Source organism: Martes martes (assembly GCF_963455335.1).
Source record: "Martes martes genome assembly, chromosome: 12".
In the NCBI taxonomy this organism is placed as follows: Eukaryota; Metazoa; Chordata; class Mammalia; order Carnivora; family Mustelidae; genus Martes; species Martes martes.
Window position 1 is genome coordinate 25,728,470 of NC_137900.1, and position 27,855 is coordinate 25,756,324.

Genomic DNA, 27,855 nt, shown 5'->3' on the forward strand with positions numbered 1-27,855 from the left:
CTCTCTCCAGCCTTCATCATGCTGAATGATATCTCTATAGGTCTGCCTCCTCTTACCCCCACTACTCTGAGTATCTAAGTGAAGGGCAGTCTCACCCATCTCAGTATTCCCACTCCCCTATACTGGTGCCTAACAGTACACAGCACACACTCGATAAATATTCAATGAATGGGGTACCTCATACTTGTTAATAGAAGTATCTATGCATGATAATGACTAAGATAATATCCTACAACTGTAGCATCATATCTCATAATTGGATTCTACTGTTTTAAGTTTTTTTAAAAAAGGAAAATTGCATTTTAATTTCACTATGATTTTAAGAGAATTTTCTATTTTACATGCCTGGTTGTGTTCATGAGCTGCGCAATTATCTGTTCCATTATATTCTGTAAGCTGTTCTCTTCTTTTTTCTCTAATAAGAATTTTATGAACATCATCTTCCAGTCTATTGAAGAATCCTCCATCATGTGATAAAGTCTGAGAACTCAATTCCTGTCAAAAATGAATTATGATTTACTATCATTCAACACAAAAGTGTATTCATATAATAAACCTAGTCAGCCACCAGAAGGTTGGAGAATGAAAGAAAAATGGTAACTAGGAGACAATCAACCATCTGATTCTTCTCTATCTCCAGAAGATAAACAGTAGAGACACATTCTTAAATGTCCTTTTCTTCTTTTTTTTTTTTTTAGTTGGGTATTGCTTGATTAAAAAAAAAATTTTATCCATATACCATATAATTTGCCCATTTAATATGCACATTTCCATGGTTTTTAATGTATCCAGAGTTGTGCAACCATAACGCTTTTATCACCCCCCAAAACAAGCCCTGAACTTTTAGCAGTCATTCTCCATTTCTTCCTAATACCTACCCCCTCAGTTTCCCCTGCACAACACTAATCTACAGTCTGTCTGTATAGATCTGCCTTTTCTGGATATCTGATATAAATGAAACCATATAATATGTGGTCTTTTGTGACTGGTTTCTTTCACTTAGTACAATATTTTCAAAGTTCACCTACATTATAGCATGTATCAGTACTTCATTTCTGCAAATAATATCTCAATAATAGATACATGATATTTTACATCTCCATTCATTGGTTGATGGACATTTGGGTAGTTTCCACTTTTGGGCTACTATGAACAATGCTACTGTAAACATTCAAGAACAAGTTTTTGTGTGGCTATGTTTTCAATTCTCTTGGGTATATATGTATAAGTACAACTGCTGGAACATATGGTAACTCTGTGTTTAATTTTTTGAGGAATTGCCAGATAGTTTTCCAAAGTGGCTGCACCATTTTACAGTCCCCTCAGTAGCATATGAAGGTTCTAATTTCTTCACATTCTCACCAACACTTGCCATTATCTGTCTTTATTGATCATAGCCATCCAAGTGAGTGTCAAGTGGTATCTCACTGTGGCTTTCAGTTGCATTTCCCTGATGGCTAATGGTGCTGAACATCTTTTCATGTGCTTATTGGATATTTCTATATCTTTTTGGAAAAATGTCTACTGAGATCCTTTGCCCACTTTTTAACTGGATTTGTTTTTTACTTTTGAGTTTTAAGAGTGCTTTATAGGGGCGCCTGGGTGGCTCAGTGGGTTGAGGCCTCTGCCTTCGGCTCGGGTCATGATTCCAGGGTCCTGGGATCGAGCCCCGTGTCGGGCTCTCTGCTCAGCGGGGAGCCTGCCTCCTCCTCTCTCTCTGCCTGCCTCTCTTGCCTACTTGTGATCTCTGTCTGCCAGATAAATAAAATCTTTAAAAAAAAAAAAAGAGTGCTTTATATATTCTAGATACAAGTCTCTTATCAAATATATGGTTGGGAAACATTTTCTCCCATTCTGTGGGTTGTCCTTTCATGTTCCTTTTTTTTTTTTTTTAAAGATTTTATCTATTTATTTGAGGGAGAGAGAGAGTGCCAGCATGAGTGGGGGAGGGAGAGAGAGAGGGAGAGGAAGAAATAGACTCCCCACTGAGCAGGAAGCCTGACTTGGGGCTTGATCCCAGGACTCTGGGATCACGACCTGAGCCAAAGGCAGACACTTAACTGACTGACCCACCCAGGTGCCCCATCCTTTCACATTCTTGGTAGTGTCTTTTGTATTACAAAATTTCTGAATGTTGACAATGTCCAATTTATGCAAGAAACTACTACTTTACTCAAAGTTCTGAAAATTTACTCCTATAATTTCTTCTAAGAGCTTTATCATTTTAGCTCTTACATTTAGGTCTATAATCCACTTTGAGTAATTTTTTTGTCTGTTTGGGGTGAACAAAGGGTCCAAATTTATTCTTCGGCATGTGGATATCCAGCATTATTGGTTGAGAAGATTATTTTTTCCCCACCAAGTTGTCTTGGCATTCTTGTACAAGATCAATTGACCATAAATTTAAGAGTTTCTTTCTGGATTCACTTCTGTTCTGTCAACTTACAGGTCTACTCTTACGCCATACCACACTGCCTTGACTAATGTAGTTCTGTATTGCCCCATCTTGCACACTACTTTTTAAAAATATTTTCTACATAAATTCTACATACTCACGATAAAGAGATAAGATTTTATCACAATCTACTCAATTAAATTAAATTAGATATTGTACATGTTCTCAATTAAGGTAGTATTTCTTCTCCAACTTCTTGTTATAAAGAGAGAGAATGAAAGGGGTGCCTGCATGCAGTCAGTTAAGTGTCTGACTCTTGGTTTTAGCTCAGGTCATGATCTCAGGGTTGTAAGACTGAGCCCAGTGCTGGGCTCCATGCTTAGCAGAGTCTGCTTGAGATAGTCTCTCTCCCTCTCCCCCATACCCATTCTCTCTCTCATATAAATCTTTAAAAAAAATAGAGAGACTGAAGAAAATACTCTTCTTACTCTCATTAGTTTCATATATGTCCAACAGTCTTGAACACTCAAACTTTACCCATTTTAACTGTATTTGTAAGCAAATGACCCAAAAGTTCAAATTCCTTTCCCTATATATTATCTTAGAAAGTGTTTGAAAGAAACAAAAATGTGGATCACTGCTTAATAAACAAATGATATTAAAAATATTTGTGCAGCGCATTGTATTTTGGAAAGCACTCATGTAAAGCATCACTTTGACTCTCACTAACATCATAAGAGGTTGATAGTGCAAGAATTATTTTGCCACAAAGTAATTAAGGATTCACTAAAGTTAAATAACTTGCCCATGAGTTATTCCATTGCTAAGTGCTACACATACAACTCAAAGTCTACTGCTTCATAAAATATGCCCAGTACATTCTAGTAAGATTTCACTTTAGATAATAAATACAACAATGCTTAAAACAGTGCTAAGCTTCTATGGAAGGAATAACAGGATAGCAACTAACTGGCCTCTGGATTTCACTTCTTTAAAGAGTGCAATTCCAGCCAGTGTCCTCTGTTACGTGATTGCTACTACCATTACCAGCATGCCCATCCCAAATGTACTCTGCCCTTGGGTATTTTTCAGCGAGGCAGAAAATTTCTTTATAGAGTAAGAATAGAATTTTTCAAAAGACAGTTTGATGAGAAACTAGGGAGAAAAGCAGCAAAAACAAATCACCCACAATTCCCCCTACAACACCCACCCCAAAAGACAAAAAAGTGGCAAATGTAAGAACATATATTCTTTAAAAAGTTGGGCCAATTCAATTTCAATATAACTCAAATACTGGACATCTATTATGTGCCAACTAAACAGCGAAAAAGACAGTATGGTATTTGTGTAAGTATAGCCTTATAGACTGCTGGAACAAAATTGAGAGTTCAGACATAAGCCTTCACATTTATGGTCAGTTTTTTTCCCCAAAGATTGTACTTATTTATTTGAGAAAGAGAGAGCATGATCAGGGGAAAAGGGCAGAGGGAGAGGGAAAAGCAGGTTCCCCATTCAACATGGGGCCTGACTGCAGGACCCTTGGTCCATGATCTGAGCTGAAGGCAGACACTTAACTAAGCCACCCAGGTGCCCCTGCTCAGTTTACTTTTTACAAATGAATAAGGTACTTCATTAAGGAAACGAGAGTGTTTTCAACAAGTGGTGCTAGGAGAACTGGATATACACATTCCAAAAAGTGAATTTGGCCTATTTTTTCACACCATACACAAAAATTAACTCAAAAAAGAATCAAAGAGGATTCTGAGAAGATTGAGAAAGAAGCACCAGGAATCTGTCTCCTCATCAAGACAATTGCACTGGCAGAATCTATGAGATGTGACTGTTTTAGAACTTTGAAATCTGTTGAAGGCTTGTAACTTTCAGGACAAGATGGGAATGGTAAACAGAGGTTAATTTTGGTTAATTTTAGCTTTTAGCACAGTAGCAGCTACTCATTCCCCAAACTCAGCCACATGGCAGGCAACTATGTGAATGTTTGTGGGGCAGCTTGCACAGTTTATGGGAACTAGGGTATTCAAAAAGGACCCTGTCCTCCAAACAAAGGGAAGCTGCTCTCGTTACTGATTGTGCTCTGACCACAAAAGTGCAAAGAGACAAAGAGGCAGGCAACCATTGTAGTCGTACCTCCTCAAATTGTAGCAAGCCCATCTCCCTCCAGCTAAAGTGACTTCTACTGGATTTAAAGCATTAGTGCCCTTTTTTCCTACCTTCGTTTTTTACTTTTTCACTTTAGGGACCCAGACATTAAAAACTAGGTCTTCCTGGGGTGCCTGGGTAGCTCAGTCGTTGAGTGTCTGCCTTGGGCCCAGGTCACGATCCCAGGGTTCTGGGATGGAGCTCTGCGTCAGGCTCTCTGCTTGGGAGGAAGCCTGCGTCTCCCTCTCCCACTCGCTCTGCTTGTGTTCCCTCTCTCACTGTCTCTCTCTGTCAAATAAATAAATAAAATCTTTTAAAAAACAAAAACTAGGTCATCCAAAAATAAATGCCTGTAAGGGGAAAATTAGAAAGTGACTGTGCATGCCCATGGAAAAGGGCTCAGAAAAGACCTAAGAAATTAAGTATACACCTCATGTTCATACCTGGAACACAGACCACCTATAACAATCATAAAAACAAAAATAATTTAAAAACACCACTCCCTAGGAAGGAGGAGACTTTGATCTCCAGAGGTTCCACATTATTAGATTCAAATATCTAGCATTTGACAAAAAAATCACAATGTATTCAAAGAAATAGGGAAGGTACGGCCCATTGAGAGGCATATAAATCAACAGAAACTGTCCCTGAAAAAGACTTTTGCAGTTATATGAGACAAAGGCTTTAAAACAACTGTCATAAAGATGCTCAAAGAACAAAAGGAAGTTGTGGAGAAAAAACAAAACAAAACAAAAAAAAACAATGTGTGAATAAAATGGAAATATCAAGAGACAGAAAACCTAAAAAGATTTTTTAAAAATCCTGGATTTGAAAAGTACAACTACTAAAATCACAAAGGCAGAGTTGAATAAGCAGAAGAAAGAATCAGTGAACCTAAAGACAGGACAATGAAAATTATGTAGGCAGAAAAACACAAAGAAAACCAAATGAAGAAAAGCAAACAGAGCCTAGGATACCATCAAGGAGAGCAACATGCACAGAGGGGGGTCTCAGGAGGAGACGAGAGAAAAGACCACAGAGAATATTTTAAGAAATAGTGACTCAGGCGCCTGGGTGGCTCAGTGGGTTAGGGCCTCTGCCTTCAGCTCAGGTCATGGTCCGAGGGTCCTGGGATCAAGCCCCGCATCAGGCTCTCTGCTCAGCGGGGAGCCTGCTTCCCCTTTTCCCTCTGCCTGCCTCTCTTGCCTACTTGTGATCTCTGTCAAACAAATAAAAATAAATAAATTTAAAAAAAAATAGTGGCTCAACTTTTTTACACCATACACAACAATAAATTCAAAATGGATGAAAGACTGAAATATACACAGGAAACCATCAAAATCCTAAAGGAGTGCACAGGCAGCAACCTCTCTGACCTCGGCCACAGCAACTTATTACTAGACATATATCCATAGTCAAGGGAAACAAAAGCAAAAACGAAATACTGGGACTTTATTAAGATAGAAAGCTTCTGCACAAGAAGGAAACAATGAACAAAACTAAAAGGCAACTGACAAAATGGGAGAAGATATTTGCAAATGATATATCAGATAAAGGGCTAGTACCCAAAATCTATAAAGAACTCATCAAACTCAACACTCAAAAAATAAATAATCTGGGGTATCTGGGTGGCTCAGTGGGTTAAGCCTCTGGCTCAGGTCATGGTCTCAGGGTCCTTGAATTGAGGCCCACATTGGGTTCTCTACTCAGTAGGGAGCCTGTCTCTCTGCCTGCTGCTCTGCCTACTTGTGATCTCTCTCTCTCTCTCTGTCAAATAAATAAATAAAATCTTAAAAAATAATAAAATGAAAAATGAAAAAAATAATCCAGTTATGAAAATGGGCAGAAGGCATGAACAGACATTTCTCCAAAGAAGACATACAAATGGCTAAGAGACCGTGTAAAAATGCTCAGCATCACTCATCAGGGAAATACAAATCAAAACTATGGTAAGATACCATCTCATACCTGTCAGAATGGCTAAAATTAACAACTTGGGGAGACAACAGATGTTGGCAAGGATGTGGAGAAAGAGAAGAAAAGTCTTAGCAAGAAAGTCTTACACTATCGGTGGGAATGTAAACTGGTGCAGCCACTGTAGAAAACAGTATGGAGGTTACTCAAAAAGTTAAAAGTAGAACTGCACTGCAACCCAGCAATTGCACAACAAGGTATTTATCTAAATACAAAAATGCTAAGTTGAAGGGGCACATGCACCCCAATGTTTACAGCAGCACTATCAACAATAGCCAAATTATGGAAAGAGCCCAAATGCCCAACAACTGACGAATCAATAAAGAAAAGAATATGTGGTGTGTATGTGTGCATGTGTGTGTATGCATATATGTATGTGTGTGTGTGTGTGTGTGTGTGTGTGTGTGTGTATGGTTATTACTTGGCCATCAAAAAAGAATGAAATCTTGGGGCGCCTGGGTGGCTCAGTGGGTTAAAGCCTCTGCCTTCAGCTCAGGTCATGATCCCAGGGTCCTGGGATCAAGCCACGCATCGGGCTCTCTGCTCAGCAGGGAGCTGCTTCCCTTCCTCTCTCTGCCTGCCTCTCTGTCTACTTGTAATCTGTCTGTCAAATAAATAAATAAAATCTTTTAAAAAAAAAAGAATGAAATCTTGCCATTTGCAACAACATGGATGGAACTAGAGTATGTCATGCTAAGCAAAATAAGTCAGTTAGAGAAAGACAAATACCATATGATTTCACTCATATATGAAATTTTAGAAACAAAACAGGTGCATACAGAAGGGAGGAAAAATAAGATAAAAACAGAGGGGCACCTGGGTGGGTCTTTTGGTTAAGTATCCGACTCCTGGTTTTGGCTCAGGTCATAATCTCAGGGTCAAGGGATTGAGCCCCACATTGGGCTCTGCACTCAATGTGGAGTCTGTTTGAGATTTTCTCCCTCCCTCTCCCTCTGCCCCTCCCCCTGCTCACCTTTTTTGTCAATAAATAAAATCCTTAAAAAAAAGATAAAAACAGATAGGGAGGCAAACCATAAAAGACTCTTAACTGGGGCACCTGGGTGGCTCAGTTAGGTTAAGTGCCTGCCTTTGGCTCAGGTCATGATCTCAGGGTCCTGGGATTGAGCCCTACATTGGGTTCCCTGATCAATGGGGAGCCTGCTTCTCCCTCTGCCCCACCCCCTGCTCGTGTACCATCCCCCTCAAATAAAATAATAAAATAAAATAGACTCTTAATTGTAGAGAACAAACTGAGGGTTGCTAGAGGTGGGGCAGGTGGGGGGGGATGGGCTAAATGGGCAATGGGCATTAAGGAGGGCACTTGTGATGACCACTGGGTGTTACATGTAAGTGATGAATAACTAAATTTTGCTCCTGAAACCAGTACTACACAATATGTTAACTAATTTGAATTTAAATGAAACAGAAAAAAAATTGTAGCAGAAAACTTCCCAAATTTGATGAAATACATGAGTATAAACATTTAAGAAGCTCAAAGAAGCTTCCACATTAAGATGAACTGAGAGAAAGCCACACCAAGACCCATTATAAACAAACCTTCAAGGGCCACCTGAGTGGCTCAGTCAGCTGAGTGTCAGACTCTTGGTTTCAGCTCAGATCATGATCTCTTGGGCTGTGGGATTGAGCCCTGCATTGAGCTCTGAGCTCGGTGCGGAGTCTGCTTGAGATTCACTCCCTCTGCCCCTTCCCAGCTCTCCTCCCTCTCTCTAATAAGTAACTCTAAAAAAACAAGACAAACTTTCAAAAGACAAACACAAAGAAAAAAATCCTAAAACCAGTGAAAAGAAGTGAATTACCACATACAAGAGATATTTACTAAGACCATTAGCAGATTTCTCTTCAGAAACTTTGGAGCCCAGAAGACACGGGCCAATATATTTGAATGCTAAAAGATAAAAACCTTTGAACCAATTATCTTATACGTGGGAAAACTGTCCTTCAAAAATGAAGGAGGGGTGCCTGTGTGTGGCTCAGTCAGTTATATGTCTGACTTCCCCTCAGGTCATGATCTTGTGGTCTTGGGATGGAGCCCTGCACCTGGCTCCACACTCAGTGGGGAGTCTGCTTGAAATTCTCTCTCTCTTTTCCCTCTGCCCCGCCCCTGCTCGTGCTCTCACTCTCTCAAATAAAAAAATATAATCTTTTAAAAAAATGAAGGAGAAATTGAGACATTTCCAGGTAAATAAAAACTGATGTTGTTTGTGAACACTAGACCTGCTCTGCAAGAAATGCCCAAGGGAGTCCTGGCAAGGTGAAAAGGACAGACACTAGACAGTAACTCAGAGCCATATAGAGAAATATACATCTATATAAAGGTAAATATATGGGCAATTATAAAAGTTGATATTACTGCAACAATGACATTTAATCATATTTTTTATTTTCCACATGATTTAAAAGATTAACACACTTAATGAAAAAAAAAAACCAATTAGTGTAAAAGACATTATTACTGTAACTTCGGCTTGTAACTCCAAATCTTGTTTCCTATATAATTTAGGAGACTAATGCACTTAAAATAATCATTAGTTTATGTTTTGGGGCATACAATGTTGAAGATGTTATTTTATAACATCAAAAACTACGGGCTAGGGATGGCAGTGTAAAGGAGCAGAGTTTTGTATGTTAATGATGTTATGCTGCTGTAAATTCAAATTAGAGTGTTATAATTCAGGATATTAAATTTAATCCTCATGGTAATCACAAAGAAAATAACCAAAGAATACACACAAAAGGAAAAAAGAAAGGAATTTAAACATTTCACTATAAAAAATCAACTACACATAAAGGAAAACAGTAATGCAGGAAATGAGGGATAACAAAGCTATAGGGCATTTAAAAAGCAAACAGCACACTGATAGAAGTTCATTAGCCATAATTACTTTAAATGTAAAACGGATTAAACTCCCTAATCAAAAGACATAGATTGGCAGAATGAATAAAAACAAACATCCAACTATATGGTCTCTACCAGAGACTCACTGGGATCAAAAGACACAAACAGGTTGAAAGTGAGGAGTGGAAAAAGATATTCTGTGCAAATATTAACCAAAAGAGAGCTGGAGTGACTATACTAATATTAGTCAAAAGAGACTTTAAAATCAAAAAAGGTTACAAGAGACAAAGACAGACATTATATTTTAATAAAGGGTTTAACACAGCAAGAAAATATAACAATTATAAATATTTACATATGCAATGACAGGCCATAAAGATATATTAAGAAAAACCTGACAGAACTGGAGAAATAGGCAGTTCAATAGTAGTAATTAGAGACTTTAATACCCCACTCAAAATAATGAAGAGAATAACTGGACAGAAGTAAGGAAATAAAGAATTTAATACAGTAAATCAACTAGATCTATCAAATACATACAGAACACTTCTCAACCATAATAATATGCACATTTTTTTCAAGGGCACATGGGATATTTGCTAGAACAGCCCACATATAGGGCCACACATGAAGTCTCAATAGATTTTAGAAGATATTATATAAAGTATCTTCTCTGACAATGGGATAGAGTTAGAAATCAACAACATTAGATGGATAATTTACAAAATTACAGAAATTAAACAACACAGTTTTAAACAACCAATGGATCAAGAACAAAATCACAAGGGAAATTAGAAAAATACTTAGGGACAAATGAAAACCCAAACACACCACACTAAAACTTACAGAATACAGCAAGGGTAGTGCTAAGGGAAATCAAAGCAACAACTCAACTTTACAACTTAAGGAACTAAAAAAAGAAGAAAAAACTAAACCCAAAGCTAGCAGAAGGAAGGAAATGATAAAAATTAGAACAGGTACACAAAACAGAGAATAGAAAAATATCAGAGAAAATCAATGAAACCAAAAGTTGGTTCTTCAAAGAGATCAACAAAATTGACAGATCTTGAGCTAGAAGCATGAAGAAAAGACTCAAATTACTAAAGTCACAAATGAAAATGGGGATATTACTACTGGTTCTACAGAAATACGATTACAAGAAAGTACTATAAACAACTGCATGCCAAATAAATTGGATAACCTAGAAGAAACAGACAAATACCTAGAAATAAAAACCTACCAAGACTAAATCATGAAAATACAAAATCTGAATAGACCTGTAACTACTAAAGAGATTTTATCAGTAATCAAAACTCTCCTAACAAAGAAATGCCCTGGACCCGATTGTTTCACTGGTGAATTCTACCAAATATTTGAAGAGCTAGTATCAACGCTTCTTAAACTCGTCCCAAAAAAATAAAGAGAAGAAAACATTTCCTAACTCATTTTTAAAGGCAGCATAACCCTCATACCCAAGCTAGATAACGACACTACATGAAAACTATAGACCAATGTCTCCTAAAAATATAAATGCAAAAATCCTCAATGAAATACTAGCAAACAGAATTCAACAGCTAATTGAAAGAATTACACACCATGACCAAGTCAACCGACGGAAAGAAAAAAAAATTGCAAACCATCTATCTGATAAGGGATTAATATTCAGAATATATAAAGAACACCTAAAACTCAATAATAATAACAAAGGGGCACTTGTGTGGCTCCGTCAGTTAAGCGTCCACCTTTGGCTCAGGTCGTGATCTCAGGGTCTTGGGCTCTAGTCCTGTATCAGGCTCCCTATCCAGCAGGGAGTATGCTTCTCCCTCTCCCTCTGCCCCTCCCCCATGCTCCTGCTCTCTCGCTCATTCTCTCTCAAATAAATAAATAAAGTCTTAAAAAAAAAAAGTAACAACAAAAAATTATAACCCAATTTAAAAAAGGGCAAAGGACTCAAATAAACATTTCTTCTAAGGAGATATATGAATGCCAATAAGCACATGAAAAACTGTTTAATATCACTAATGATTAGGGAAATGCAAACCAAAACTACAATGAGGGGCACATCGGTGGCTCAATGAATTAAGCATCCAACTCTTGATTCAGCTCAGGTCATAACCTCAGGGCCCTAAAATCGAACCTATACAGAGCCCACTTCAGATTCTCTCTCTCCCTCCCTCTGCCCTATCCCTGGCCTGAACGTGCATGCACACTTTCTCTCAAAAACAAACAAATAGCAACAAAAAAAACCCACTACAATAAGTTACCACGTCATATCCATTAGAATGGTGCTGTTCAGAAAACAAGTGTAGGCAAGGATGTGGAGAAATCAGAACTTTTGCACACTGTTCATGGGAAGGTAGTACAGCCACTGTGTAAAACAGCATGACTATTCCTCAAAAAATTAAAAGTAGAATTACCACATGATCCAGCAACTCCACTTCTGGGTGTATTCCCAAAACAACTGGAAGCAGGGTCACAGAGATATTTGTACAGCCATGTTCACAGCAGCATCATTCACGAGCTAAAACATGGAAGCAACCTAAGTGACCACTAACAGATGAATGGATAAGCAAAAGTATACAATGGAATATTATTCAGCCTTAAAAAGGAAATTCTGCAATAATGTATAACATGGGAGAAACTTGAAGATGTTAATACTAAGTGAAGTAAGTCAGTCACAAAAAGACAAATACTGTATATGATTCTACTTATACGAGGTACTTAGAGTAGTTAGTCATAGAGACAGAGTAGAATGGTGGTTGTCATGGGCTGTGGAGATAGAAGAATGGGGAGTTATTATTTACTAAGTATAGATTTTCATATTTACAAGATGCAAAGAGTTACAGGGATGGATGGTGATGATGCTGCACAACAGTATGAATGCAGTTAATTCCACTGAACTATACACTTAAAAATGGTCCGGATGGTAAGCTTTATGTTAGAGGTATTTTGCCACAATAAAAAAATGGATCATAGACTTTAAAGGAATAACTAAAACTATAAAACTTCTAGGATAAATCATTGTGGACCTGGGTTAGGCAAGTGCTATTAAATGAATATCAAAAGCACAATCCCTTAAAGAAAAAACAATGATAATCTAGATTTCATTAGAATTGGAAACTTTAATGTTTCAAAAGACAACATTAAGAAAAAAAAAAAGGCAGGGCACCTGGGTGGCTCAGTGGGTTAAGCGCCTGCCTTTGGCTCAGGTCATGATCTTGGGGTCCTAGCATCAAGCCCCACATTGGGCTCCCTGCTTAGTAGGGATTCTCAGTCTCCCTCTGCCCCTTCCCCCTCGCCTGTGTAAGCACATACTCTCAAATAAATGAAGTCTTTAAAAAAAAAAAAAAGGCAGATCACATCCTGTGAAATAATATTTACAACTCATATATGTGATAAAGAACTTGTATCCAGGCGCGCCTGGGTGGCTCAGTGTGTTAAAAGACTCTGCCTTCAGCTCAGGTCATGGTCTCAAGGTCCTGGGATCAGGCCCCACATTGGTCTCACTGCTCTGCGGGGAGCCTGCTTCCCCTTCTCTCTCTGCCTGCCTCTCTGCCTACTTGTGATCTCTGTCAAAATAAATAAATAAAATTTTTTTAAAAAAGCACTTGTATCCAGAATGTGTAAAGGAATCTCAAAAAAAAAAAAAAAAAAAGACATACTTTAAAAATGGCCAAAACATGTGAATAGACATTTCACCAAAGAAGACGTAAAGACTGGCTGATGAATGCATGAAAAGATGGCTCAAAACCACTAGTCATAGGAAAATGCAAATTAAAATGAGATACACTACATACCCACTAGTATGGCTATAATCAAAACAAGAAACAATATCAAGTGTTAGCAGGGATGTGGAGAAACTGGAACCCTCATACATCACTTGTGGGAATGAAAAATGGTACACTCTGGAAAACAGCCTGACCATACAATACAGCAATTTCACTAAGTATCCACCTAAGGGAAATGAAACAAGTAACTACACAAAGACATGTATGAAATATTCACAGTAAATCCCACCACCTGTTGAATAAACAACATTTACACAATGAAATCCTATTCAGCAATGAAGTGAGATGGACTATTGACACATACTATAATGTAACAGGGACAAATCTCAAAAATGGACTATGGTTATGGCTGCAGTTTTTCAAATTCATTATAAGTTACTGTATTGAATTATACACTTAACAAAGGGTGAATTTTATAGTATGTAAATTATAACTCAGTAAGACTTTTTTTAAAAGAACATCCATAATAGCACCATTTTACTTAAAAACTAGAACACTACCAGGACCTTGTGCCCTACTGTAAGAGTAACTGTTAACATGAATTTAGTGTTTACTATTTCCATATTTTATTGGTTTTATTATATGTCACTAAACAATATTCATTTTTATTTAATTTTTTTAAATTTAATTTTTTCAGTGTTCCAAGATTCATTGTTTATGCACCATACCCAGTGCTCCATGCAATACGTGCCTTCCTTAATACCCACCACCAGCCTCACCCAAACCCCCAACCCCTTCTCCTCCAAAACCCTGTTTGTTTCTCAGAGTCCACAGTCTCTCATAGTTCGTCTCCCCCTCCGATTTCCCTCAATTCACTCTTCCTTTCCTTCTAATGTCCTCCATGTTATCCCTCATGCTCCCTCCATCAGAAGGATGAATACCCAACTTTTGTATCAACATGGACAGGACTGGGAGAGATTATAAGTCAAGGAGAGAAGATCAATTATTATATGGTTTCACTTACTTGTGGAAAAACAGTCATTTCGCATAAGTTTTGTTTTTTTTTAATTTAAAAAAATTCTTATTCATAAAAAAATTTACAAAGTTAGACACTTTTTATGGTTTTTGAAAAATGCTTGATTTTGTAAAATGCTTGATGTCTCTTAACTACATTTAAAATTTCTATCCTTTGAGACAGCAAGAAAACAAGACAACCATCTTTTTTTTTTAAGATTTTATTTATTTATTCGATAGAGACACAGCGAGAGAGGAACACAAGCAGGGGGAGTGGGAGAAGGAGAAGTAGGCTTCCCACTGAGCAGGGAGCCTGATGTGGGGCTCGATCCCAGAACCCTGGGATAAGCCACCCAGGCAGCCCCAACCATCTCCTTTTTAACCATGTGATAGGCGTTCTTTCTGTGTCTGAATAATAATTATGAGTTGTGTTTAGAAAATATGTTCTCTCAATTGTGCCTCTTTTTACATTCTTTTTGATATTGCATAACGTTTTATTGATTTTTCATAACAATTTTTTTGTTAAAAAATCCCTACCTAGACCATCACAAATATATTCCGTATTTTCTAGTTCTAAGGGTTGTACAATTGCCTTTCACATAGAAGTATTTAATCTAGTGGAACAGATTTGAATGTGTGATGAAAGACTGAGATCCAATTTGGTTTTTTCCCAATATGACTAACAACTGTCCCTTGCTCTTCCACGTATAAGACATGATGTTAAGTAGTAAGCACACTGTGGAATTAGCGCAGGAACAAATCAACCACTGAAAAATACAGAGATTAAAAAATAGACCACTGCATATGTGGAATCTTGATGAATGACAGGTAATATATTAAATATGGGTTCTTCTTTAGGAGCTTTTCGCTATTTTTTAGCCTTTGTTCTTCTATATTAGTAATTTGCTGAGTTCTTAGCGGGGGAATGCTTTTAGGATTTTCATTGGAAATGCAAAAACGATTTGGGGAAAACTGTTACTTTCATTATAATAAAGCTTCTTATCCACACAAACAGTATGTCTTTGTATATATGTAGGTCATCTTTGTCTTTCAATAAAATTTTATAATCTGTTCCATTAAGTTTCTGCATAACTTCTGTTAGATCTTTAGGTACCTTATCATATTGTGTTGCTTCTGTAAATAGTATCCTTTTAAGAAATAACTTCTCTTTCATACTTGCGTAAAGAAAGTCCAATTCTAAGTTTTTGTTTTTTGAATTTTTAAATTGAGTATATTTGACATGCAACTGTAGATTCAGGTGTACAACATAGTGATTCAACTTCTCTACATGTTATGATGTGCTTACAAGTGTAGCTACCATCTGTCAACATACACCACTATTAGTGTATCATTGGCTATATTCCCTATGCTGTGCCTTTTATCCCTGTGACTTATTCATTCCATAAGTAGAAGCCTGTATCTCCCACTGCCCTTCACCCATTCTGCCCATCTCTCCACCCCACTCTCCTCTGGCAACCATCAGTTTGTTCTCTGTATTTGCAGGTCTGATTCTGCTTTTTGTTTCTTTATTCATTTGTTTTATTAAGTTCCACATATGAGTGAAATCATATTATATTTGTCTTTCCCAGTCTGACTTATTTCACTTAACATAATAGCCTTAGATCTATCTATGTTGAGAACATACAAAGCATATATACAGCCTGAAGAATAATTATGAACTGACATGCTTATAAGTAACTATCAAGGTAATAGAACTCTGCTAGCACCCCAGAAGATTCCATGCTTTTCTTTTCATTAGAGATGCGATTATTTGAACTTTTTGTGATAATCTCTTTGATTTTATTGCCTGTCAAGCTATGCATGCATCTCTAAATACGTTTAATACTGCTTGTTTTTGAACTTTATATGGAATCATGTTGTTCCTGATAACAGTAATTCAGTCACTTTCAATGCTGATTAGTATTCCATTGACTAAATTTGCCATAGTTTGTTATTCATTTCATGATTGATGGGCATTTAGATTCTTTACATGTTTTGATCTTAATGAACAATGATGCTTTAAAGTCTTATATATGTGTAGTGGTCCATATAAGCTCATATTACTACAAAGCATGTACTCAGGAGTAAAAATACTGGGTTATGGGTTATGGGCATCTTCAACTTTACATGGTTTGGAAAACTAATGTTTCATTAAATTTTTTAAATTTAATTTTTAATTATTTTTTATTGTGGTGTAATTGACATAGAGCATATTAGTTTCAGGTGTCTAACAATTCATTGTATATACTGTAAAATGATCACCACAGTAACTCTAACATCTGTCACCATACACAGTTATAGAATTTTTTTTCAGTGATGGGAACATTTAACATTTCAAATATGCAATACAGTATTAACTGTAGTAACTATGCTATATTACATCTCCATGATTTATTCTGCAACTGGAAATCTATACCTTTTGATTCCCTCCACCCATTTTGCCCACTCCCTCATCTGTAACTATGAGCTGGTTTTAGAGGCTCTGTAACTATGAGCTTGGTGTTAAGGTTTTTTGGTTGTTTTTTTTTTAGATTCTGCATGTAAGTGAGATCATACATTATTTGTCTTTGACTTATCTCACTTAGCACAATGCCAAAGTCCATCCATGTTCTCATAAATGGCAAGATTTCATTCTTTTCTATGACTGAATATTTCATTGTATATACATATACTACAATTTCTTTATTCATTTTATCCATTCATCCATTGGTAAAACTTGTTTCTACATCCTGGCTCTTATAAATAATGCTGCACTGAACATGTGGGTGCATATACCTTCTCCAATTAATGTTTTGTTTTCTTCAGATAAATAACCAGAAATGGCATTGCTGGATCATATGGTAGTTCTACTTTTAATTTTTTGAGGAACCTCCATACTGTGTTCTATAGCGGCTGTACCATTTGATACTCCCATCAATGACACCTGAGGGGTTCCCCTTTCTCCACACCCTCACCAACTTTTGTCATCTCTTGTCCTTTTGGTGATAGCTCTTCTAACAGGTGTGAGGTGATGTCTTATTATGGTTTTGATTTGCATTTTCCTGATGATCAGTAATGTTGAGCATCTTTTCATATACCTGTTGGCCATCTGTATGTCTTCTTTGGAAAAATGTCTACTCATATCCTCTGCCCACTTTTTAGTGAATTGGTTTTTTGTTTTTTTTTTTTTTTGCTACTGAGTTGTACAACTTCTTCGTATTTTTTGAACATTAACTCCTTATTAGATATATGATTTGCAAATATTTTCTTCCATTCAGTAGATTACCTTTTCATTTTGATGATGGTTTCCTTTGGCATGCAGAAGTTCTTAGTTTGATGGAGCCCCACTTGTTTATTTTTGCTTTTATTGCCTCTGCTTTTGGTCAAATCCAAAAAAATCATTGCCAACGGCAATGTAAAGTTTACCACTTATGTTTTCTTATTGGACTTTTTTTTTTAAATTGTAGCTGACATACAATGCTACATTTATTTCAGGTGTACAACACAGTGATTCAACAGTTCTATGTGTTTCACAATGCTCACCACAAAAGTGCAGTCACCATTCAGTGTTATGATATTATTGACTATATCCCCTATGCTGTACTTTTCATCTCTGTAACTTACTTATTTTATAACTGGAAGTTTTTACTTCAGTTTTGCCCATTTTTCTACCACCCTCCCATCTGGCAACCGCTAAGTTGTTCTCTGTTTATGAATCTTCTATTTATGAGTTTTATTGCTCATATTTTTAGATTTCACATATAAGTTAAATCATATGGTATTTGTCTTTCTCTGTCTGACTTATTTTACTTAGCATAACACCCACTAAGTTCATCATGTTACCACACTTGGCAAGGTTTCGTTGTGGTTTTTGTTTGTTTTTTTGCTAACACTTCTAGGAGTTTTAGGGTTTGGGGTCTTACATTCAAGTATTTAATCCATTTTAAGTTAATTTTTGTGTATTGTATAAGATAATGGTCCATTTTTCCCAGTACCACTTATTGAAGAGACTGTCCTTTCCCCACTGTATATTCTTGCTTCCTCTGTCATAAATTCACTGACCACATAGGTGTGGATTTATTTCTGAGCTTCTCTATTTTGTTCCATTGGACTGTGCCTTGTTTTTATGCCAATACCATACTGTTTTGATTACTATAGCTTTGTAATACAGCTTGAAATTGTGAGCATGATATCTCCAGTTTTTTCTTCTTCTCTAGATTTCTTTGGTTATTCAGTGTCTTTCATGGCTCCATACAAATTTTAGGATTGTTTGTTCCAGTTCTATGAAAAATCCCACTGGAATCTTGATAGGGCCTGAGCTGAATCTGTAGATTGCTTTGGGTAGTATGGACATTTTAACAATATTAATTCTTCCACTCCATAAGCATGGGATATCTTTCCATTTATTTGTGTTTTCCTCAACTTCTTTCATCAATGTCTTATAGTTTTGAGTCTACATGTATTTCAACTCCTCGGTTAAACTTATTCCTAGGTATTTTATTCTTTTTGATGCAACTGTAAAAGGAATTGTTCTCTTAATTTCTCTGATAGGTTATTATTATTAATATATAGAAATGCAACAGATTTTTGTATATTGCTTTCATATTCTGCAACAATAATGAATTAATTTATTAGTTCTAATGGTATTTTGTAAAGTCTTTATTAGGCCTTTTCTATACACAATATCATGCCATCTACAAATAGTGACAGTTTTACTTTCTGATTTGGATGCTTTTTATTTCTTTTTCTCACCTAATTGTCCTGGCTAGGACTTCCAATACTATGTTGAACAAAACTCTTTGTAATAAGTTACCTCTTCATAACACACACAAGTCATCAGACGCTTGGATTTTTGCTAAACTGGAGGTTAAGTAATATTCTCTTTGCATTTCTGTGGTTTTAATTTGCATTTCTGTGGTTACTAATGAGGTTGAACACCTTTTTATATATTTTAAGCCACATAAATATCCTCTTTTCTGAGTATTTGCTTTTCTATAGATTCTTCGATGACTTCTATTTTAGAAAAAAATCTTTTCCTACTCTGAAGATCATCCTTTCACTTATCTAATATATTCTGATGGAAAGAAGTCCTTAATGTATAAATTTAAAGCTAGTGGGTTTTGTGTCTTTCCTACCCTAAAGTCATAAAAATATTTCTGCATTAGCACCTATAAGCTTTGTTAACAGAGCCTTTGACTTTTAAGGCTTTGATCCACTGTGAGTGAATTTTTATGTATGATATGAAGTAATAATCTAATCTTTTTTCCATAAAAATACTCAATTGCCCAAAACCATGTATTTAAAAAAATTCATCCTTTACCCAGTACTATTCCACATCACTCTGTTACAGATCAAGGTTACACTCGTGGTTGGGTGGTTGGCCTGTTTCTGGGCTATTTTGTTCTAATGGTCTATTATCTATCATTATGCCTATACCTTAGGGTATTAATTATTAATTTTATAAGAAAATCTTGATATATGATTGGGCAAATTCTCCTTTTTCTTCATGAATGTTTTGATTATTTTTGGTCCTTTGCACTTCCACATTAATTTTTTAGAAGTGCTTTAGTTTTTAGTTTAAAAACTAAATTGTCAAAATGAAACAGAAACAGACTCAAATTCAGAGAACTAGTGGTTGTGAGGGGGTGGGTGCATAAAATACATTAAGGAGATTAAGATGTACAAGCTACCAGTTATAAAATAAGTAAGTCAAGGGGATTTTAAGTACAGCATAGTGAACATTTTCAATAATATTGTAATAACTTTGTACAGTGACAGACTGTAACTATACTTACTGTAGGAAGCATTTTGTAATGTGTACAAATACGAATCATCTTATACTAATATAAAATATACATTATCTTATATATCTTATATCTATATAGATATATCTTATATATCTTATTATATATAATATCTTAATATATCTTATTATATATTATCTTAATATAAAACTAATATAATCTTGCAAGTGAACTTTACTGGTTGTAATTGCACTGATTTTACAGATTAATTTGAGAAAAAGTGATATATTTATAATAATAAGTCAAGGTATATTCCTCTACCTAAGTCTTTACCTGCTTGCAATAAAGTTTTGTAATTTTCCCAATATAGGTCTTACACATTTTAATGAAATTTATTCCTAGGTATCATTATATTACTGTAAAAAGCATTTTGATTTTAATTACAGTTAGTGGCATACAAAAATACAAATAATTATTGAAACTGTTTCTTCATCTATAGCGAAAGGAACTAAAGCTAGGATAATAAAAAACCTTCTGTCAGCCTTCGTACCAGGAATGCAAAAATAACTTCCCTTATTTCACAAACTCTTATACCTCTAACGAGTCTAAAACAGTATATCTACTTTGGAAAACTCTTCAGTAGTTCCTTACAGTTAAACATACACCAAGAGAATAAAAGACACAGCATAAAGAATATAGCCAATGATACTGTAACAGTATTATATGGTGACAGATAGTAGCTTACACTTGTGATGAACATATAACATATACCTTGTCAAATCACTGTATTATATAACTGAAACTAATGTAACATTGTGCATCGACTATATTCAAATTTTTAAAAATGAAAGAAAAACAAATAAGCAAACATATATCCACCCCATGACACAGCAATTTCATTCTTAGGTTTCTACCTAAGAGAAATTAAACATATAAAGCCTTGTACATGGATGTTCATAGCAGCATTGTTCATAATTTAAAAAGTGGAAACAACCGGGGCACCTGAGTGGCTCAGTCGGTTAAGCATCTGACTCTTGATTTCAGCTCAGGTCTTGATCTCAGGTTGTGAGTACAAGCCCTGCATTGGGCTCCACACTGTGCAAGGAGCCTACTTAAAAAAAAAAAAAGGTGGAAACACCCCAAATATCCAAGTGATTAATGTGTAAATAAAATCAAATACAATGGAATACTATTAGTGATAAAAAGGAAGGAAGTACCGATAGATGTTACAATATGAATGACCTTAAAAAAACATCAGGCTTAATGTAAGAAATCTCAAAAACCACATTCTTATGATTCCATTATATTAAATGTCCAGAACAGGCAAATCAATACAGATGATATAGTGGTTACCTAAGTTGGGGGAGGGGGTTAGGACAGAAGAGGTATGGGCAATAACTAGTAAGAAGCATGAGGTTTATTATGGGGATGACAGAAATATTCTAAAACTAGATTACAGTAATGGCTGTACAACTCTGTAAATATACTAAAATCAGCTGAACTATACACTTTAATGGATAACTCTGAAGTATGTAAACTATACCTAAATAAAGCTGTGTTTTTAAAATATTTTGTTTAAGTCATCTTTATACCCAACATGGGGCTCAAACTCATGACCCCAAGTTCAAGAGTCACATGCTCTACCAACTGAGCCAGCCAGGTGCCCCTAAATAAAGTTGCTTTAAAAAAAATCTTCTAATAGCCTTATTCAAAATGGCAAAAAAAAAAAAAACACGAAATGTCTATCAACAGGAAAATAAACAAACATATTATGATATCATAGAATACAATTTAACATGAAAAGGTACACACAACAACATCAATGAACCTTCAACATTCTGGGAGGGAAAGAGCCAGACCAAAGAATAACATACTGTATGCTTTACTTCAAATAAAGAGGCTCTTGCCCTATCCTCCTTCCCGGTTTGTTATACCAACCAAATAAGCATCTTTTTCTCGCTTATGTTGTATTGAGTTGGGCTTCTCTTACTTACAACAAAAGAGAGAGGGTTAACAAGTATACAAGACCAGTGTTCTAACCCCTGAGTTATGGAGCCAGGGTTAACAACACAAATAAGGGAAGTATAATCAAGACAAATAAGGGAAGGCATGGGAACAAAAATGAGTTCAGGACATTGAAGAGTAGGAAACAGGTTGAGTTGCTTAGATAAAGCCAGATTTTAGGTGAGATTTTAAAAACTATGTAGAATTTATTTGCTTTTAAATTTTAATGGGCTATTATTGCTGTTCTCCTGTGTTTCGGTAGTGTTAACTGTAGGGTTCAATTTTTAGCATCTAATATTTAATCACACACTGATCACTTATCATAATTTTAGAAATCAACAGAGTCAACTGTACTTTTCAGCTAATATAATTAGGACCTAAAATGAATAAATTAGTCATCCAAGCTCATATATCTAAGATAGACATGCAGGAAGCATTGTGCAACAAAAAGGAAATAGGGTATGGAGCCAGATAAGACCAGGTTTGTTCCCCATTCCCTCTCTCACCCAGTGCTTTTTATTTTTTATGTAATTTTTAAATACATAGACAGACTAGAAAACTTCAAAAATTTACATTGTGAAAAGCCTTTCTCCTATCCCAATAAGCCCTCCTTCCCTAATCCTTTGACAACCACTGTTAGAACTTCTTGGGTACGCTTCTAGAGATAGTCTATTCGAGCATATTGAAGACTTGACCTTTAAGACTTTAAGACAGATGATGGTCACTAAAAATTTTAAAGCTACTGAATGGTACCAGAAGGACTGGGGCTGGGAAAGCAAGATAAAAGTGGAGCTAAAGAGAAGCCCTGAAGCACCAGTATTTAAAAAGGCAAAACACGTGAAAATTAAAAACACCTTTAAGGATCAAATAATGCTCCTCAAAAAGCATGATTAGTTAAGGCTTCTAAGAGGTACATACAAGCACCTATTTTTTATTCATTCTGCCTGTCTAGAATTCTTATGGGATGTACTTGACTATACTGAAGAATGGATAGGGGACTGGTGTAGCAGTGGCAACCAGCATTTCCTGGTCATTTAAGGAAGAAAAATTCATTGTTCCCAACCTCTACTCCTGCAAATGCCAATTTTCTAATCATTTCAAGGTGAGAAAGACTGCAAAGAAAGCACTGAGATTAATAACATAATCAAGATGTATGGAGAAAGAAAAAGGAGAATAATGAAATCAACCTGAGAACAAGTTTAGTTGGCAGTTAGAGGAATATACAGAAATTCAAGTACTCCTCATCACCAAGCAATAAAGTAAAAAGAAACCTTTTCTCTTTTGAATTTTATCCAGTAAATACCTGATTTAAAAAGAATGGATGAGATGCACACTGTTCTCAACAGAGGTTAGGAATTTTAAAGTTCCCATGGGGGGTGGTGTGGAATCTCTTGGCATAAGTAACAAATTACAGATGGAAAGAATAAGTCAATTATTGAGCAAACATATAACAAAGACTTGTATATTTTTAGGAGTAGAAAGCAGATCTCATTTTAGACTTGAAATCAGACATTTTTCAGATTTATTTTTGAACTCTGAAAAAGTTCTTCTAGATTCCTAGATTCAAGGCATAAATGCTGCAACGCCTAAATATTCAAGTCCCAAGAAAGTGAGTAATAACTCTAATGGAAATGGAATATAAGTTTGGTATATTTTTAACAAGTATCAAGGATAATGTGAATTACATGTTCTTTTGACCAATTTCTTAGTTAATGTAGGAAATAAATTAGACAGCATTTACAAAAGTAGAAAATGTCTTAATCATTATGATTACTCAGAGGGAATTTTATTACATTTCAAATTATTTATTAACAGAAGACAATCAGAGCACAGCTCTAAAACTACAATGAAAGACAAAATATATGCTATAACACCTATCTATGCTTGTTTAACTACAACACAGACTGAATATATTAAATACATGAGTTCCTGTCAGTTTGATTTTTTTTTCCTCTTTCAAATCAGGAAAGAAGGAAAACCATGGCACAGTTTATAAAAATTATTTTTCCCTCCACTAACAGTTGCTGGCAGTCTCTTAGAAATAGGTGTACCATTTGTATGTGCTTTCTTATTTACACAAAGCTATCCTCCAAATAAGTCAGTGGATTTAAAAAAATGGAATCAGTCCAAAAGTACATGTTTTTCATTTTCAAACATAAAATGAATACTCAGACTCTATTTGTGGTCATTTAAATTTTAATCTAAAAAATGGTGACAGTGGTTTTCAAATAAAAAGAATTTCCACCATCCATTTTAACATACTGATTTTGTGCTTCTGTTCATAGTTAAGGACTATACTTTTAACATAGTGACAGAATTATTTAGATGTGGTTTTCTAGAGATAATTTCATTTCCCTGACCTGTCAAGTAAATACTTGAAACAGTATCAAAAATGACCAAAAATCATACATGCATTATAAAGTAAAAACAAGAAACATCTCTGACCAGTCAAAAAATCAACCGATGGAATTACTAACAAGAATACATACATAACAGAACAGTGAAACTTTCAGATTAGTAGTCAAAATAACTCCTAACATTTTTTTTTAGTAGCTTCCTCAATATTAGAAGATATTTTATTATAGTACCTCCCAATTCTAAAAGGTTTGTAGAATCTGGTACTGGAGTCTTAAAAATAAAAGTGATCAATAGCCTTAGGAAGTTATGTGTATGCTGCACTACCCTCTAATGGTGAATGTTAAAAGTGGTAAATGATCCATAGCTATAAACTACAGAATCACATCTTATCACACAATTTCCATAATTCCAAAATATCTTGAGACATTGTTTCAGGATATCAGGATATTTTTAATAAGGACTGGAGTGTTACACCACTTTTCCCTAAAATTTTAACTTTACATGTGGTAACCTTTTGGTGTGGGTGGGTGTGTATACACACACAAATTAGGATACTAAAGCCAAATAATATTACACCTCCTTCATGTGAATAATATTTTTATTCTACTGTAATGTATTTTATAACTTTATAATGGCCAGCTCAACATGACTGAATTCATCCACAACAAATCTATGGGCTATCCTTTTTATGGCTAAGTCTCAAAAAAGACTTACGGCCAAATAGTGAAGTATTATTCTTAAAATCATCAAATGTTTTCTAGAATAAAGATGGTTACAATAACACTTACCTCAGTCTTTTTACTAATGGTATCTGTAAATGAAAAAAAAATGATGAAAGTTCATTGAAGAAAATTACCATTAATATTTTATTAGTATTAATAATTATTAATGCCCAATAGGTAAAAATATTTAAAGTAATTGAGAAGAATTTAAAAATTATAATAAGAGTTACAGAAGTCATTTGGGAGTTGTCTAAGATATCAGATTTCCCTCTCTAGGTATAAGATGTTAAATTTCAACATATAATTACTAATTTGCTCAGCTTAGGGACTGTATCTTGTATCTCAGTTAAATGCCACCCATACCACAGGGTATTATTAAATTTTAAACATTTGAACTCCAAATAATTTAGGTCTTTGGCTTCACATAATTTGGGGGGGACAAAAAGGGAAGCAAATATGTCTAAAATGAAATCACAAGGTATTACAACTACAAAATTGTATAGAACACTGCCTTTGTGGGAAAAAAAAAAAGCAGAATAGTATTTGTCATTTAAACCTCTTAGTTTATTTTAAAAATATACATCATAGTGTTTTGATAATACTGTAAAAAATCTTTAAAATTGATGTATATTTATAAAATGAATAAAAGAAAGAAGGTAATACAAAATATACCCTGATTAAGCAAATCATTGATTCTGTAACAACACACCATTTCTGGAAAGGGATTACAGAATGAGGAAAACGAAGGCAAGGGAATCCACACAGATTCAAGGTTGAAACTAAAGTATACAGAGGGAGCAAGTGTTCTTACTTAAATAAGAGATGACTGGGATATCTAATATTTAACATTGCTTCTTGTACATAGAAGAAAATTTATATTCTCAAGGACTAACAATAATTTAATAGAATAGCAACCTTATGACTGAGAATTTAAAACAGCTCTCTAAACATCTGTTGATCAGAATAGATCTATAAGTATAATAAACGTCCAAATCACAGGTTTCAGCTCAAACTACAAAATCCTATTTATTCCTAATTTCCTCTTTATTCCTAACATCACAGCCATTCTTCTAGTGTGTTTTACTCAGCATACAATGTGATGCCAGAACCTGAGAATCATGACTGCTTTAATCATGTCTTGAAATAGTTGTCTACCTTCCTTTTAACAGTACCATACTGATGTCTTTCTCATTCTAATAAATTTACATAGCACTTATAATCAAACATATGAGAAATAAAGAAGTTTTAAAAAACATTCTTTTCATGTTTCTGCCTAGTTTTTAATTATATTTTATATAAAATTTTCTTGAAAACGCTAACATACATCTGACCTTTTAACCTCAAATAAGAAACTTAGTAAGAGAGGCAGACTATAGGAAAAATAATCCTGATCCTTAAACCAAAGCAACATAATGCTTTAAATTTATTCCTAATTTCACAGATAGGCTTGCTTCTGAAAACAGTAAAGTATCTCATTGTGGTTTTTTTTTTAGATTATTGCTACATTATTATTAATCCTAACAGAACAAATGCCCACTGTATTAAGGCTAAATTCATCTGAGTCAAATAGATCAATCTGTCAATGAACAAACAACTGTTAATTTTGTCAGCAACTATTCTGACTGGCGTAAGCACAATGCTGTCCAAAAAAATTTTCTGTAAGGATAGTAATATTCCATACCTGTGCTGTCTAATGTAGAAGCTACCAGCCACATGTAGCTGAGCATTTGAAATGTGGCTAATGTAACTAATGAATTTTTTAATTTTAGTTCCTCTTAATTAATTTATATTTAAATTGCCACACATGAATAGTGGCTACCATATTTTACAGCACAGACAGGTTTTTCATGATTCCTCACATCAAAAACAATGTACTTTATGGTCTGTCTTCAAAAGTTTGGTGGATGGTGTAGTTTCCTTGTCTTCTCTGTTCAATAAAAAAATACAAATGATATTATAAAGTTACAAAATTTGCATTTTAATTTTCTAAGGTGTAGTTCCAAATAATTTGAGGAGGTTGACCAAAAATGTGTGAAATACTATTCTTCGTCTAGTGCAAGTCCATTTACTTTATAAGGGCAATAATCATGTTTCAAGATGACTCAAAAATTACAATTTTTATTTTCAGTGAGTTTTAGAAAATGGACAAATTCAGATACAAAAAGATAAATTTGTACTGAAATTTTATGGGGATTTAATGACTGTTTTTAAACTACCCCTCACATTGTTTCTTTCTAAACAGGTCTACATTTTTCACAATCTCAGTAACACATCACCAAAACAATTTTTACTTATTTTAAAAATTAGCAAGGAACTTAAAACTTAAGTATACAAAGACTTAAAATAGTCTCTCTAGCATAATAGATTTTGTACATATATTACCTTCAGATTGAAAATCTTTTAGTGATACTGTGAGAGGTTTGTCTTTTCCCTGATGAGTCTTTCTTTTATCTTTTTTATTCATAACCTTTGACTGAGTTGAAGCATTTTCAGCATTTTCATACTCCTAAAAAGAATTACCAATGATAATTAAGTTTGGTTTACCACTGGTAAAAAATCAACATACCATTATAGGTAATATGTTAAAGTTTTTTTTTTAAAGGTAAACTGCAAATTTAAAAAATCAATACATGAAGCTAACCAAATTGTATAAAAGGATAGCTCTTTTTTTTTTTTAGAGAAGGCACACATGCCAGTGGGGAGGGGCAAATGGAGAGGGAGAGAGAGGATCTTAAGCAGGCGCCACTCTCAACACAGAGTCCGACACAGGGCTGGATCTCATGACCCTGAAACGATGACCTGAGCTGAAATCAAGAGTCAGACACTTAACTGACAGAACCACCCAGGCACCACCCCAGGATAGCTCTTTTTTATTTATATACTCAATCTCTTGCCTCCTAAACATTAAAATAAAAACAAAAAG

General features: G+C 35.0%; 1 protein-coding gene across 4 annotated transcripts in view; it reads right to left on the bottom strand.

Annotated features, from left to right (window-relative positions):
- Positions 1-27,855, bottom strand: part of GKAP1 (G kinase anchoring protein 1) — a 75,931-nt gene that overhangs the window by 20,752 nt on the left and 27,324 nt on the right. For 2 of the 4 annotated variants that reach the window (XM_080820713.1, XM_080820712.1), the window contains 3 exons: positions 27,315-27,438; positions 24,999-25,021; positions 346-495 (listed from right to left, as the gene is read on the bottom strand). In XM_080820713.1, coding sequence (XP_080676839.1) covers positions 346-495; positions 24,999-25,021; positions 27,315-27,438 — 297 coding nt within the window. The remainder of the gene's footprint in view (positions 1-345; positions 496-24,998; positions 25,022-27,314; positions 27,439-27,855) is intronic. The other 2 variants (XM_080820715.1, XM_080820714.1) reach the window with 1 other exon arrangement.